Source organism: Ambystoma mexicanum, chromosome 4p (genome assembly GCF_040938575.1).
Source record: "Ambystoma mexicanum isolate Mex_15411 chromosome 4p, UKY_AmexF1_1, whole genome shotgun sequence".
Lineage (NCBI taxonomy): Eukaryota > Metazoa > Chordata > Amphibia > Caudata > Ambystomatidae > Ambystoma > Ambystoma mexicanum.
The window spans coordinates 59,057,597-59,073,048 of NC_090927.1; the positions used below are offsets into that span (position 1 = coordinate 59,057,597).

A 15,452-nucleotide genomic window follows, 5' to 3' on the forward strand; every position below is an offset into this window, starting at 1 on the left:
TATTTACACAGTCAATATTTACAGTCGCAGAACAGTACAGTATAGTATCTAGTATATACTAGAGATCTGAGACTTTGAGCCATTTAATGGTGCTCTTGCCGAAGTTATGGATGGACTGATTTACCCTTAGTTTGGGTGGGAGTGAGTTCCACAGTTCTGCTGCCTTGACTGGGTAGCTGCGACCCCCCTATTCTTGATAGCTTGTATCTAGGAACGGTCAGGTAATTAGTGTTAGAAAGTCTGGTGATCCTAGTTGTAGACTTCTTCTTGAACCTTTCCGACAGGTAGATGGGTGCCGCATTGTTCAAAAATTTGTAAGTCAAAAGTTGCAACCGTCAGCTTAATTTTGTCAACTGTGGAGAGCCAATTATTAGCTCTTCTAGTCGTGGAGATGTGTTCTCTCTTGGCGATTCCTAAAGCGGCTCTAAGAGCATTATTTTGCAGGGTTTGGATTTTCTTGATGGTGTGTTTGTTAGCACCTATGAATAATGCGTTGCAATAATCCAGTTTTGACAAAATAAGAGCTTGGGCTAGGGTGATGCAACTATTATTTGATAGACAAGGTTTGCTAGCTCTAATCAATTTACAGGTATAAGCTGTGGAAGAGGCCACCGTGTTGACTTGTTTATTGAAGGATAAGGTAGAGTCTAGGTAAAAACCTAAGGTCTTCACCTCTTTGGCCACAGAGATAGTGTTATTATCAATATTGAAGGCAGAGTAGTTGGGGCTTAGTTTGTTGAGGGATGCAGTAGTGCCCAGGATGATGATCTCAGTCTTGTCGTCCTTCAGGCATAGACAGGCAGAGTAGTTGGGGCTTAGTTTGTTGAGGGATGCAGTAGTGCCCAGGATGATGATCTCAGTCTTGTCGTCATTCAGGCATAGACCGTGAGTAGCCATCCATGCCTGGATGACGAGGTAAATCCTATTCACCAAGGCCAGATCCTTGTCATAATCACCAGAAAGAGGTAGGAGGATCTGGGTGTCATCTGCATAGTTAGTGTAGGTGACACCCAGATGATCCAGATCATCGAAAAGGGGCTTAGTGAAGATATTGTAAAGGGTGGGTGAGACACAAGACCCCTGAGGCACTCCACATGTGATAGGGATGGGGTCAGCAGATGCAGTCTGGGAGAAAGCCCTCATGGTCCGATTACTGAGAAAGGATTGTATCCAGACTATAGCCTCCGCTGAGAAGTAAGCGGCTGTGTCAAGGTGGCTACATAGGACTCCATGGTCAACTAGATCAAATGCCATGGATAGATACAATAGGAGAAGGAGGGCAGAGATCCCCTTGTCTCTGAGTTCGTCAAACTGTGACTTCAGGTCCAGAAGGGCTGTTTCAGTTCCATGTTGCGGGCGAAAGCCGGACTGGCGTGAGCCCAATAAAGAATTAGATTCCAAGTGTTTTGGGATTTGTGAGTAGGCCTTTTTATCTAGTATTGTCAACAAAAATGGCACAGTGGTGATGGGTCGATAATTGGTGGGGATCGTTGGGTCAAGTGTTTGTTTTTTTAGGAGTGGGAGCAACCATGATTCCTTAAGGTTAGCTGGGATTTTGCAGCAGAGAAGGAGGTGATAATCAGTTTAGTGATGAACAGGGCCAGGTCTCTAGCGGCATCCTTTATGAGTTGTGGTGGCAGTGATCTCCCTTACAGTTGGAAGGTTTGAGCGATAAGATCATTTTCTCTGTGTCAAGTATAGTAACTTTAGTGAACTTGAAGCGTGGGGGGACATCCTGGCTGTTTTGTATCAGCCGGGGTGGGAGATGGGGGGGGGGGGTCCTGGTTAGTGATGCTTTTTTCTTGGCAATTTTAGTTTGTAAAGTCATAACTTTGTTAACTAGTGCATGCTGAATGTCAGAGCACCAACGTTTATCTTTTGTACAATTATCAGGTATGGGGATTGGGGTTTCAAGCTCTTTGAGTATAGCAAAGAGTTCCTTCGTACTTGATTTAGCCTGGGCTATTCTCGTGTTATAGGTTTCACTCTTTGCTTGGAGTATTTTCTTTTTATAGCGAGCCATTATGGTGAGGAGGTTGGTTTTGTTTTCCTCCGATGGAAGTAGTCTCCAGGATACTTTGCATTGACTTTTTTCTTTCCGCAGAGTTTTCAGTTGGGGTGTGTACCAAGAATTAAGGTGTGCCTTAGGTTTACTTTGTTTCATTTTTAAAGGTGCTATTGAGTCGAGGGAGGCGGACATAATTTGGTTAAATTCCTTAACTAAATCATCCGGGGACATATGAGCTGAGAGAGCATTGAGTGTGGAGAGAATCAGAGGGTGTAAGTTGTCGTGGTTAATGTTCTTTTTGTTCCTAGTTAGGACAGAAGGAGCATGAGGTGCAGGCATGGGAATAGGTCTTTCCATGTCGAAGGAGAAGGAGATCATGTAGTGGTTCGTCAAGATCTGGGGAGATATAGAGGATATTTTAGTATTGCAGTTATAGTCTGCCACCCAGTCTAATGTTCTAAGTGTGGTGCCAACCCATTGAATTTTGAGACATGGGGCTTGTAGTCTATTAGTACTTTCAACGGATGACCCACAATGTATGCATGAAAGTGTCAGCAACCCCATATGATGGCAAAAGCCTTCCTCTCTATGTGAGCATAATTTCTCTCAGTTGGGGCGAGCGCACGGCTAGCAAATGCGATGGGGACCACTGGTCCCTTCCGATCAGTTTGTGGTAGTACTGTTCCTAGGCCAACCGCACTGGCGTCGATAAGCATCTCTGTCTTCCGCAACGTGTCAAAGAAGGCGATGGTGGTGTGCTGGACAGGGAGTCTTTTATTTTCTGGAATGCTGCTTCTTGTATGTCGTTCCACTCCCACTTCGACTTCGTCTTGGTGAGTTCTCGCAGTGGGGTGGCGATGGTGGCTCAGTTATGACCACAGGGGACACCCATGGTGTGGGGCCTGTGGTCTTTTCAGTTATCTGGAGGTCTTCCAGCTTGTTGAGTTCGGTCTCCACCGCCGCTCTAATGTGAAATGGAACCCGTCAGTGTCGGACGGCTCTTGGTCCCACTGTGGGGTTGATGTGGAGTTTCACCATTCTTCCTTTTAGGCATCCAATACATTGGAACAGCTTCTTGTATTTGGTCAGCATGTGATCGATTTCTCTGGAGTGGATTGCAAAGGTGAACAGGATTAGCTGCAGGTTTCCGCAGTTGGGCAGCTGAGTAGCGTCTTGATCCCACTGTCCACTACATAGATACGTGTTTTGCAGCTTCTTTCACCATAGGTGAGGTTGGTCTTGAAGTGCCCTGTGACTGGTAGGGGTTTCTTACACCCGTAGGCGAATTTGTTGGTCTGGAGTGGAGCATGTCAAATTTGGTGGTTGGCATTACATTTATGGTGGCACTGGTGTCAATCACTGTTAAAATGGATTTCTGAACTCTGTCCTGGAGGGGCAGAGGTTCAGAAGGCCAGACTAGTTTCTTGGAACAGGGTAACCTCTGGACAAGCCAGACCAATCAGGGTAGCAATGGCAGCGGTCAAGACTAGGTCTCAAGAGGGGTGAGGGTGACTGAAAGCCCGCAATGAGCACACAAAACAAGGACGCTTACAAATTACTCCAGGCAGGTGTTATATTAAAAATATAGACACATTTATTACAAGGCCTTTGTAACATCGACCATAGTAAAGAATCACGAGAAAACTCAAGTAAACCAACACATCACAATCAATACAATATATATACAAGACCGAGAGGTCTAACGAGTTAGGAGCACGAAATATGCAGACCACCTAGATGGGAGGAAAACAGGCAGTGTAAGTAATCGTTAGGCTCAGTTCGACATCAGAGACCACCTAACTAGAAGGAAGTCCGAGCCTTGTGCTCAAATGTACCTGCGCACGCGGGTGCCAACGGCCAAGGAGTGTCTCTTCGGGGAAATCAGGCAGTTCAGAGTGTCAGAGTGATGAACAAATGGTGGCGAACAGACCTCCACTATTCAAGCGGGGCCTCCACTGGTGGGCAGAAGTAGGGTGCGAGTACGGAGAAAGGGGTGCTGCTTTTCAACAGTGGGGAAAAGCCACAGGCTTCTGCAGGAGGGACACCGGTTCAGGGTATTGACTACTCACCGGTCCCCGATGCAGGCAGACCCAGGCTTCTCCGAGTTAGTTTCATTGCTGGCAGGTTCAGATGCAAACAGAGTGACGTCTCGGCGCCGTGTAGATTCCGCGGCAGCAGAAGTCAGGGTCGAGGGTGTCCCAAACGCAGTGAACACACACAGATGGTTACCTCAGCAGGGCAACTCGGCAGCCGCTTGTATTCCAGGCCCAATGTACACTTCTCACTTCAGACCTGGGAACGCCAAGTGTACGAAGCGTGTGAGAGTGTCGAGGGCTTGGATTTCAGCATCAGCCAGACGGCGGTAACAGAGCAAGGTTCCGATGTAGGCTGGTCAGTCCGCTGGATGGCCGAGGGATGCTTTCGAAGGCTTACGTACAGAAGTTGGTGAAGAGGCCGAGAATAGTTGTTCCCACTATTCTAAAGGGTTGAAGCGCCAGTACAGGCCTTCTCGTTCGATCAGAGGCAGAGGGGTTTCACAGGATGACAGCAGTGCAGGGTGCCAAACCTTCAGTGAGTCACCAGCGATTCCTCGACTCAGCTTCTTAGTTGCAGGATACTTGGCTCCTTTATCCTTTGTTCGTGAGAACTCAGGAGATCGACATGGTAGTGGTGTTTCCAGCCTCCTCTTATCCAGGGTTCCCTTCGCGCCAAAACGAAGAGGGCCCAATGGGAAATCTGCTCACAAAACACTCACACCATACGTGGACTTATCACGGACCACAGTGGTCCCAGGCATTCAAGACAGACTAGACTTTCTGGCACCCAGGATGTGTATTGGGACCAGACATCCCAGCCCACATTCTGGAGGCTCACAACAGGCCTGTAGAAGCCCGCAAAAGCACCTGTGTTTCACGGGATAGTACATGCCCAAATAAGGATAGCCCCGGGTTTGCTCGACCTGGCGAAGATGAAGGGGCAAGACAGTCAGCGGACAGAACAAAGAACCTCGTGGTATGGCCATTTTGGAAGCCAGGCCACCCATTTTGGCCAAACGCGAGAAGCGTGGTTAACAGGGTAAAAGGGAGTTCAAAACACAAAGAAACGATTGCTGCCACCAGTCCCGTCCGTGACATACTTGCACAGTTCGTTATAAATCCATCGAGAGTTACTAGGGCCTGAAGAATGACTAGAGACCCAAGAGTGCAGTAACTTAGCTTACAGTGCCCTCTTGTGCCATGTTGCGCGAAAGCTGCAACATGAGAAAAGAACTACGGAAAACAACGTTTCCCGGTACTGACTGTCTTAAGGCCATGTCAGTTTCCCCGTAAGAATGGAGCGAAAGCCCAGAGGAGTGCGGCGGAAGGCTGCGCTTCTCTGGCAAAGTCTAGATCAGGGTGTAAACCAACAGCAAAAAGTGTGGGGGTTGCCACATGGAAGGAAAATTACCTACAATGTGAAATCTTTCCTAACACTCACCATTTCACCATGAGCTAGTCTGTCCTCTCGCGGTGTCGCCCCATGATGAGGATGGTTTCCAAAGGGAGATTGGTTTCTGACAGTTCTGCAAAGTTTTTCAGAGAAGAGGTCATGTATGACTTGTTGCCTGACTGCAAAATCTTCATCGGGGAAGTCACAACCAATGGCCATCTCCCGGAGGCGGCCATAAAAATCATCAATATTTTCTTGTGGGCGCTATCTTGCTTGGATCATTTTGAAACTTTAAAAATCCAGGCTCAGTTGGGGTTTGAACTTCCTTGTTAATACTGCTTTCGCCGTATCATAGTCATCCTCGGTGCCCCTGTTCGGGAGTGTGTTGAAGAGTCTCAACGACATTGTGCCTTTTCTCTTTATCATCTGTGACTTTCCTTGACTTCAAGCTCAGTTCAAACTGTTGGACCCACAGTTCCTAGCGAAGCACAGCTATGGGGCCGAACAGCTCAAAAGGCTTCATAAATGTGCCCTGTGTCGTGTCCAACCATGTGCTGGGGTCCTTGTTCTGGCCTTGTGTTCTTGCTGGTGATGCGGCGGGTTCAGCTGCCATGATAGAGGTTTATGTTGGTGCTGGTTGTACTAGGTGGACAGAGGGGCTCTTGTAGGGGCACTGGTGGTGTGCCTCATGCAGCTGGAGGGTTTTCCTTGTGTGGGCGTGCAATGGCGTGCTTTGCTGGACGTGATTGCGTGCACGGGAAGGTGTTGGACTCTATTTTCTTGTCCTCTACATTGTGCGGGCACTAGCGCTCCTTGGCGGCCCCTTGATGTGTCTGCTGGCCCCTGCATAGTCAGGTTGTATATGGTGGTCCTTGGTCCACGGGCAAGTACTCGTTAAGAACTGCTTTGCTGCTGACCTTGGGTCCTGGTTCCCTCTCTCTGTCTGTTGGCTGCGGATTGTGCAAGTGAACTAGAGTGATTGACAAGCTGCATTTGTCCCGCCTTGGATTGTTGGGGATTGGCTCCCATTCAACTTCCTATATAACGTACACGCACGAGCATAGCGCGCGCGCACACGGGCAAGTACTCGTTAAGTACCGCCTTGCTGCTCACCTTGCTGCTTGTCCTGGTTCCCTCTCTCGGGCTGTTGGCTGCGGATTGTGCAAGTGACCTAGAGTGATTAACAAGCTGCATTTGTCCCGCCTTGGATTATTGGGGATTGGCTCCCATTCAACTTCCTATATAACGTGCACGCACGTGCACAGTACGTGTGCACACGGGCAAGTACTCGTTACGTACCGCTTTGCCGATTCGCCGCGGTGCTGCGGCGGGCCGCTCCTGGACTGCAAAAGCTATCTATTCTGCTGGTTCTGGTTGTCTAATCAAGGTTAGAAATTGGTGATTTGCTGTCGGCATTGTTTGTTTGAGCATGACTTTTAACATGTATACCTTGAAATCCAACATGCCAGCTGGTATTACAAATGCATTTCCATTGGCGTCACATCCTAAAGTGTCTCACTCTTCATACACTGCAGTCAACCTAACGCCATTTAGTGCACGTTAGTCAGCCCAAAGGTGGAACGCTGTGAGTTCACCTTCCATCTCTGACAAACATTTGACGTGCTGCACTCCGTTGTCTCTAAATATAGTCGGCTTGTTACCTCCGCTACCAACTAGGCCCATTTACACAACTGCAGTACAACAATGTTCTTCCATCTCTAATGTGTGCAATGGACGTACCATGTCTGATCAAACCATCTTAGACTCAGTGAATCAAAAATGTTAATCACACATCACCTGTCTTATCACCAATTCACTTTCCAATACATTGTGGAGACAGCACGGGCATCTCGATATATGCTAGCCAGTGCAAGTCGCCAATTTCCATCATGGAGGAGATGGAAACGCTTAAAGAATCAGTGGAAGCGTTGACTTCCACACTCTCACTCTCCCGATCCACCTCGCTTTCTTTTGCGCAGCCTACACCTCGGGCACACAGGAAAATATCTCTGGTACATGAACCCCAAGAACTTGCACTAACTAAGTCTGCTATGACGCAATTGGCTTTAACAGCCATCAATACTTCTGTCCTGAGTCTATTCAGATTGTTTGAAACTCTAGATGCGAGAATAGCAAAACAAGCTGTCCTTCTTGAAGACTTAACACGTGGGCACAATGCCAATTATAAGCTTCTTGTTGACCATAATCTGAGGTGCCCAAGAGTGAATCAGGAACGCTGCACGTCAGTGTCTCCAGAGCACGATGATGGTCAAATGGTGTCTGGCTCTGGCGTGCATGTTGAGTCCGTTTCTGTGGGGCAGGTGCCCCGTTTGCCAGTCATTGTGGACATTGTTCGCTCTGTAGGTGCATCTTCGTCAGATGAGATTATACACGTAGATAAAGATGCCTCATATATTGACCGCTCTTTTGATTCGGACCAGCCTGCTGAAGAAGGCGTGGCTTTGGAGCCACCTCCTTCGTCTAATCACAACGCTGGTCATGTAGTAAAAAATACAAAATTTACACGCAAACAGTTGAAGGGACCTCGAGCCATTACAAAGAAATCGAAGAATATGCCAGGAGTCAGAGGCCCTAAAAATACCCTTAATGCATTCTTCCAAGCAATCGGTGGTACAGTCCGGCCTCCAACCACCCATATTTCAACAGCTTGTGGTCAACTAAGTGGTGCGATTCCTAAAATGATTCAATCAAAACATTTATCTGGTGGTAGCCTTAATGCCAACGATGCTGGTGGTTCAGCAGGCTTGCTCCTCCTCCCTCCTGCTTACTCGCAGCTGAATCATCTTGTAGACTCACTTGAACAGGCAGAAGCCCCAAACCCGAGGATTCCTACTGAGCGCGCAGCTTGTGGTCAACTAAGTGGTGCGATTCCTAAAATGATTCAATCAAAAGATTTATCTGGTGGTAGCCTTAATGCCAACGATGCTGTTGGTTCAGCAGGCTTGCTCCTCCTCCCTCCTGCTTACTCGCCGCTGAATCATCTTGTAGACTCACTTGAACAGGCAGAAGCCCCAAACCCGAGGATTCCTAATGAGCGCGCTATTAAAAAATTTGTCAGCGGTTGGCCACCAGGGGGCGCACGGATGAGTCGCCTCTCCGTGTGAGCTCCGTACACAGGGTCCGAAAAGTGGCAGTGAGCCCCCACTTTGAGACCCCCCCCAGAGCTGATTTTCGGTCGAGAGGCGTGGGACGGTGTCCCCCCCTCCTGGGAGAAAACCCGGAGAAAATCGGAGGAGGCATCGTGGTAAAATCAACTTTGGCGCGCTGAAGCCTCCGACGCGGCGTGCGAGCTGTAGATCCTCCAGTGCAGGCCTGAGCATACGCGGGGAGAGCCGCCTTCTGTGATTGACCCGGCGCGGTTCTGGAGCCCCGCGCGGAACCTGCTGTGCACTGCTGCCCTGTGTGACTAGGAGCCCCCCTCTTGGGGCTCGCCGACGCCCCCACCGCGGCACGGTGAGTGGATCCCTCCTCCCCCCCTGCACCACGGGGCGGCTGTCCCCTCCATTGCCGGTCTCTGCTGGCCTGTCCTCGGCCTGGTGGCGCGCCGGGCCCTAATCCTCCCCCTTACCTATCCTCCAAAGGAGCCCTCTCCGGTGTCGCGGGAACGGCACTTGCTGTCTGAGAGGCGACACGCTCAGGCTGCATGACTAGGGAGGAGGGTTGGAGGAAGACCCGCACATTTTGACTGGAGAAGAAGGGACAGCTTGCGGGGACGTGGGGCTCCGGAGTGCCCTATGTTATTTCCTCCCCAGCGAACGTGGCTATATTCAGACACCCTGCACTTTGGGCAACACCGTGGATGGTGGTCCCTCGGCCTGGACTATATCTTCTGCCGCCATTTCTTCTGCAGTACGCGGTTTCGTGACACATCCACCTCTACTCCAGAAGATCACCGGAACTGAGGGTTGGGCCCCCAAAGGGTTGGGGCGTGTGCCTCCTCGAGTACCCCCGCATACCAAGCAGCTAACATTACGAGGACTCTTCACGAAAATCTACGCCACGCGCTGGCAGCACACCCGCGGATCTCCTCTGGCTGACGTGGGATTGGGAGCTGGGCCCCTGTCTGTTGGGACGTGTGCCCTCCGCAAGTCCTCTACACATACCTCACCGTATTTGCTGGATACGCCGACAGATACTTGTTTCTCTCCCTGGATCGATCTACTTGAAAGCGAATGGTCAGTGGCACCCGTGTACTGTCACTGGACTGCTGTCCCCCCATCTGGAGAGTCCATACTCGACTTCCTCTGCTGCGCAATCTTATATGAATATCTCTAAGTTACATCGATAGAAGATCGCTAGAACGCTTTTTACCCTGCTGGGTGCTTCGGGGTGCCACCCCCCATGGACCCTAGGACCAAGTTGGCGAAGTATACGTTCTCACCAATTGCTAGATCCCCAAGGCCCTTTTCGATTTCTATGATGTCAACAGCAAGGTCCGAGGCTGCTGCGACCAAGGCAGACGTAGCTGATTTGCTTGCTGAAATGAAGGGCATGCGAGCAGACATTGGCAATAGGATAGATAAGATCACACAAAGGATAGACAAAATGGATGACAGGCTCGAGCAGATAGAGCACAACCAAACATCTTTGAATGTACTAGAAGCGCAGATGGATCACCGCATTGCAGACATATCGAACAGAGAAGACGAATTGCGTCTTAAGGTCGACGACCTTGAAAACAGGGAGCGTCGCAACAACATCCGAGTTTTTGGTGTTCCTGAGAACGAGGGTGAAACCGAGCTGGACCTGAAACACTCATTACACACTATCCTGAAGCTCCTCTATAACGACGACTCGATTGATGCACCTTAAATTGACCGAATCCATAGGGCTGGAGGTAGACCGGGGGGCCCGAGATCAGTTCTGGCCCGATTCCATAACTATGCCGACAGAGCACGAGTCTTGGACAAGGCCAGAAACGCCCCACAATTGTCCTTGGAGGACTCTGTCATTTCTCTCTACCAAGACCTGTCATCCCTCACACTAGCAATGAGGAAAAAGTGCTCTCCGATCACGAAAATGTTGAAGGACAGGGGTGTCAGGTACCGATGGGGGTACCCATTCTCCCTCACCTTCGAATGGGAAGGCTCGACATTAAGGCTTGTCTCGGAGAAAGATATTGGTGACTGCATATCGGATTTGATAGGCCCGCCGGAAGGTGCCTCTTCTCATGAGGATCAAGGGAAATCTGGTGGCGAATGGAAAACCAAGACTCACCGGTGGAGAAAGATCCCAGGCTCTAGGAAATATAGAAAGATGAACACTTCCCAGGACATGGAGCACTGACAATGTGAGAATTGATCGACTTATTCTGCCGAGGAGGTTATGGACTCATGCACAGGAATAAACCTCCTGCTTCGTGACTTCCAAAGATGGCCTGCGGGCCAAATTGTGAGAGGTCACTTTCTCCACGTGCAAGGTATCCGTAGCTCTGTGTGCCTCAGACGCTCGGAATGTGATATGGAGTAATACTCACATTGCGTCAGCTTCTGGGGGAGGGTTGATGACATTGTTGTTGAATTATTGTTAGCGTTAGGTGCACATGAAAGTTGGGGGCTCACTGATATATGTGACTTTATTATGGTAGGACCGCCTGTTTTGCGGTCTTCACTGGTGGTCCGAGTTCGGCTGGGTGATGTCAACCTGGGCGAATCGGGCGCCGAATGCGTTGGGGATGGGGAGGGGGGTGGGGAAGGGGGTGATTGAAGAACACACAGTTTGCACTAATCTTGATCCAACAGATGCGCAGATGCACCTTGGACACACTGAGGTCTATTGTACGCGCCGAACGACCTGGTCGTCGGCCTCCACAAAATTTTCTGGGATCCACTCTTATAACACTGACCCATACATTGCAATGGCTGACGGGATATGTGCCATGACACAAATGGAATGGTCGCCCACGACCTCTGAACATACTTATGATGGCACTTACACCCCGTAGGGACACATTACGCATCTGCACACTTAACGTTAAAGGCTTGAACTCTCCCACGAAACGATCAATGGTGGCCAGGGAATTCAGGAGATCGAATATAGACATCTTGTTCCTTCAAGAAACGAGATATCGGAGGGGTGAGGAGAGGGCCATCCCGTCACGGGAGATTGGACTCGCTTACTGGAGCTCAGGCATACTGAAAAAGGCTGGGGTGGGGATTCTGGTTCGCAAATGCCTTCGGATGACAGTTCTTGACATATGGACGGACACTGAGGGTAGGGCGATCACGATTGTGGGCAATATAGGGGGCACAACAATTACTCTGGCTACGCTTTACGCACCCAATCAGGGGCAGAATCGGTTCCTCCACAAAATCTCTGAAAAGGTCTTTAATATGGCTAAGGGGCACACGGTCCTGGGTGGGGACTTCAACACATGGATGGACAGTTCTATTGACAGACAGACCAGGGCCGACGCATTAGATCCGCCCAATACTCGAACTGAGGCTGACATTAAGTCTACCCTTGACCTATATGGCCTTGTTGATAGCTGGCGATACTTGCATCCGTTGGACAGAGGTTTTACCTTTCACTCCCTCCCCCACGACACACTCACACGCATCGACTATATTTTTCTCTCCAACGATTTTCTGCGCGTGCTACAGGCTGCCACTGTATATCCCTCCGCATGGTCAGACCACGACATGGTTGCAATTGATATATCTTGGAATGAGCTGGCACCCCGGAACACCAAATGGAGGTGTAATGAATCCCTCTGGGCTGACCCGGTCTTTAGGGGAACCTTTGAAACCGAAATCGAGCAATTCTTTTCCACTAATGATACAGGAGAAGTACGGAAGGTAACTGTGTGGGAAGCAGCCAAGGCTACTTGGAGGGGAGTCCTTATAAGGGAAGGGGCCCGAAAGAAAAGGGAACGCGCCTTAATAGAGAGGGGCATCAGGGAAAGGCTTAACGTGGCTCAGAACCTGGCGCAGTCCTCCCCGGCTGATAGACCTAGGTACCTAACTGAAGCCAAACAACTCAGAGAAGAATTGAGGATACTTATTGCTGGCAAAACAGCCCAGACCTTACAGTACCTTAAGCAAAAATATTATGAGAAGGGGGACAAAGCAGATGCTCTGCTAGCAGCCCGCCTTCGTGCACAGAAAGCGGAAAGATGGGTCGATCGAATTGAGAGGACTGACGGCACTCTTATAGATACGACTGTCACGTCGCCGGAGGACATACAAGAGGCATTCGCCTACTTCTACGAAGACTTGTATATGTGTGACCCCCCTCCCCCGATAGGAAGCATAGACGCATATCTTGAGGGAGCGCGTCTTCCCACACTCACAGGTACGGAGGCCGAATCCCTAGACGCACCGGTCACTGAGGATGAAGTTGAGAGTGCCATTAAGAGGCTGAAAATAGGGAAAGCCCCGGGGGATGACGGATTTACGTCAGGTTTCTATAAAGCATTCTCCACCCTTCTTGCCCCTTTCCTGGCGTCCTTGTTTAACCATATCTTTGATACGGGTCAAGCCCCCCCGTCCTTCTCTCAGGCCCTCCTGGCTGTAATTCCTAAGGAAGGTCGAGACCCCAAATACTGTAGCTCTTATCGACCCATCTCGCTTCTTAATGTCGATGCCAAGGTGTATGCTAGAATCATTGCAGCTCGGCTCGAAACATATCTTCCCAGACTGATACATTCCGATCAGGTTGGCTTTGTTCTTGGCAGGCAGGGCGCAGATACCATGCGGAAAACGCTTCACCTACTGCATGAAGCACAGGGAATGAAGGGAGACCCATCTCTTCTGTCGTTAGATGCCGAGAAGGCTTTTGACAGGGTGTCATGGGACTTTTTAGAAAGAGTGTTGGTGTCAAATGGGCTGGGACCGAAACTCTGCCGCGCCATTAAAACATTGTACACCTCTCCCACGACGTCGGTGGCAGTGAATGGAGGATACTCACGCTGGTTCCCCCTTGAAAGAGGAACGAGACAGGGTTGCCCACTGTCAGCAATATTGTTTGTGATGTCCCTCGAACCATTGGCGCAGAAACTGAGGAGTGACGGTAGAGTTAAGGGCATCACGGTGGGAGACAGGGAGTACAAACTGGGACTATATGCGGATGACATCTTGCTTCATCTGACGGACCCCTTAGACTCGATCCTGGCTGTGCTTAACATAATTGAGGAATACGGTGCACTGGCCGGCCTAAAAATCAACACAGGGAAGTCAGTCCTCCTCCCGATTGATAAAAATAGAGACTCTGAGATTGTTCGCTTTGCCCCGCTAGGAGTTCAAGTCAGCCTTACTACCCTCCGATACTTGGGCATCAACGTCACCCGCGATCTTGACTCCTTATATGGAGCTAACTTCCCACCACTGTCACTCGCCCTACAGAAAGATAGCCAACGGTGGTCTAAGCTCACTATCTCCTGGATGGGCCGTTTAAATGCCATAAAGATGGTCTTTCTCCCTAAAATATTATATTTGTTTCAGATGCTCCCCGTTAAGATGCCCCCGGAATACTTCATGGAAGTGAGGAAACAGTTTTTGACCTTCTTATGGCAGGGCCAGAGGCCACGGATTCCGAGATCCTTACTCCAGCTCCGCAAGGATAACGCAGGAGTAGGCCTCCCGGATATGGAGACATATTACAGGGCGACGCAACTTAGGGTTCTTGTCCCGCACTTTAGGCAACGTTCGGAGCCCCAGTGGATAGCGCTGGATAACTATCACCTTCGTCCTTTTATTGTGTCCGAATGGTTATGGGTCCCCAGATCTCAATTGCGTGAGAGAATCAGATCCCACCCTATCTTGGGTACACTGTGGGCAGTATGGAAACCCGGCAGGAAAATGGTGGGCGTCACGACATGGCCATCTCCCTTAGGACACCTTTGGTCACCAGGTATCCGAGACGCAATCCCAGAACCGGGAAGCTATGAAGCATGGTATCAAGCAGGGCTGGAAAGGGCGGGCCAACTATGACGCAATGGAACCTTTATAACCATACAGGAGCTCCAGGAGGCGCTCGGTATAGGCTCGCTTTCAGTCTTCCTGTATCTGAGACTCAAAGGGGTAATGACAAGGTCAATCTGGAAGGACCAATTGCAGAGAGATCTTATCCCATTTGAAACGATCCTTGATCGATGTACGGGCTACAGTGGCCTGATAAGTGCTATGTACTCGGCTTTGATCGAGGCCGATATTTCCCCCTCCTTGGCGCTTAAGAGCAGATGGGAAGCAGATATGGGCAGGCAAATCTCGCAAAAACTGTGGCTACAAATCTGCAGACGAACTGCGAAATCCTCTATATCCTGCCAGTATAAATTGCATGCTATAAAGTTATTGTACAGATGGCAGTATGATCCGATCAGGCTCGCCAAGATGTATCAGGGGGTTAGCCCATACTGTTGGAGGGGTTGTGGGATGCGGGCTGATTACTGGCACATGTGGTGGGGGTGTGCAATGGTCCAGACTTACTGGTCGGAGGTTCTTAGCTGGATCAGGGACCTGGACAACGAAGGAAGGGTGCAGCAGCCAATGTTTATCCTGTTTGGTTTGATCGAAACGGGAGACAAAGTCGTAAAAGCACCTAGGATGGTACACGGTCTATTGATGGCTGCACGAGCCTGTCTCACTATGGTATGGAAGAGGCCCAAGCTCCCTAGTAAAACCGAGTGGCTTGGGGTCGCCCAAACTATCTATAGAATGGAATGCCTGACTGCCGCCTTACACGGAGATCTTACTGATGTCGAAAGTGCCTGGTCTGAGTTCAGAGCCAAACATGCCTTGTAAAGACAATGTGTGCAGAATATTGTTGTGATCTGTGTCAATACTGTTAATGAACGATGACTCTCGTTGTGACGGTTCCTTGGGCCATGTTATGTATCCTGGTCGGATAACAGATTTGTATTCGATGCTTTCTGGTGTTGTCTCACTGTTTCATGTTGTTTTTCAATCCCGTACTTGGAGATATTAGAGGGGGGGAGGGGGGAGGGGGGGAGTGAGACTGGGTTTTACAGATCTTGTTTGCTATACTGTTCGTTTCT

The 15,452-nt window shown here is 49.8% G+C and overlaps 1 protein-coding gene across 1 annotated transcript in view; it reads right to left on the minus strand.

The window, feature by feature from the left end:
• The window catches only part of LOC138452741 (vomeronasal type-2 receptor 26-like), a 367,489-nt gene that overhangs the window by 209,530 nt on the left and 142,507 nt on the right, over positions 1-15,452 (minus strand). The window contains exon 4 of the mRNA XM_069605089.1: positions 5,279-5,310. Coding sequence (XP_069461190.1) covers positions 5,279-5,310 — 32 coding nt within the window. The remainder of the gene's footprint in view (positions 1-5,278; positions 5,311-15,452) is intronic.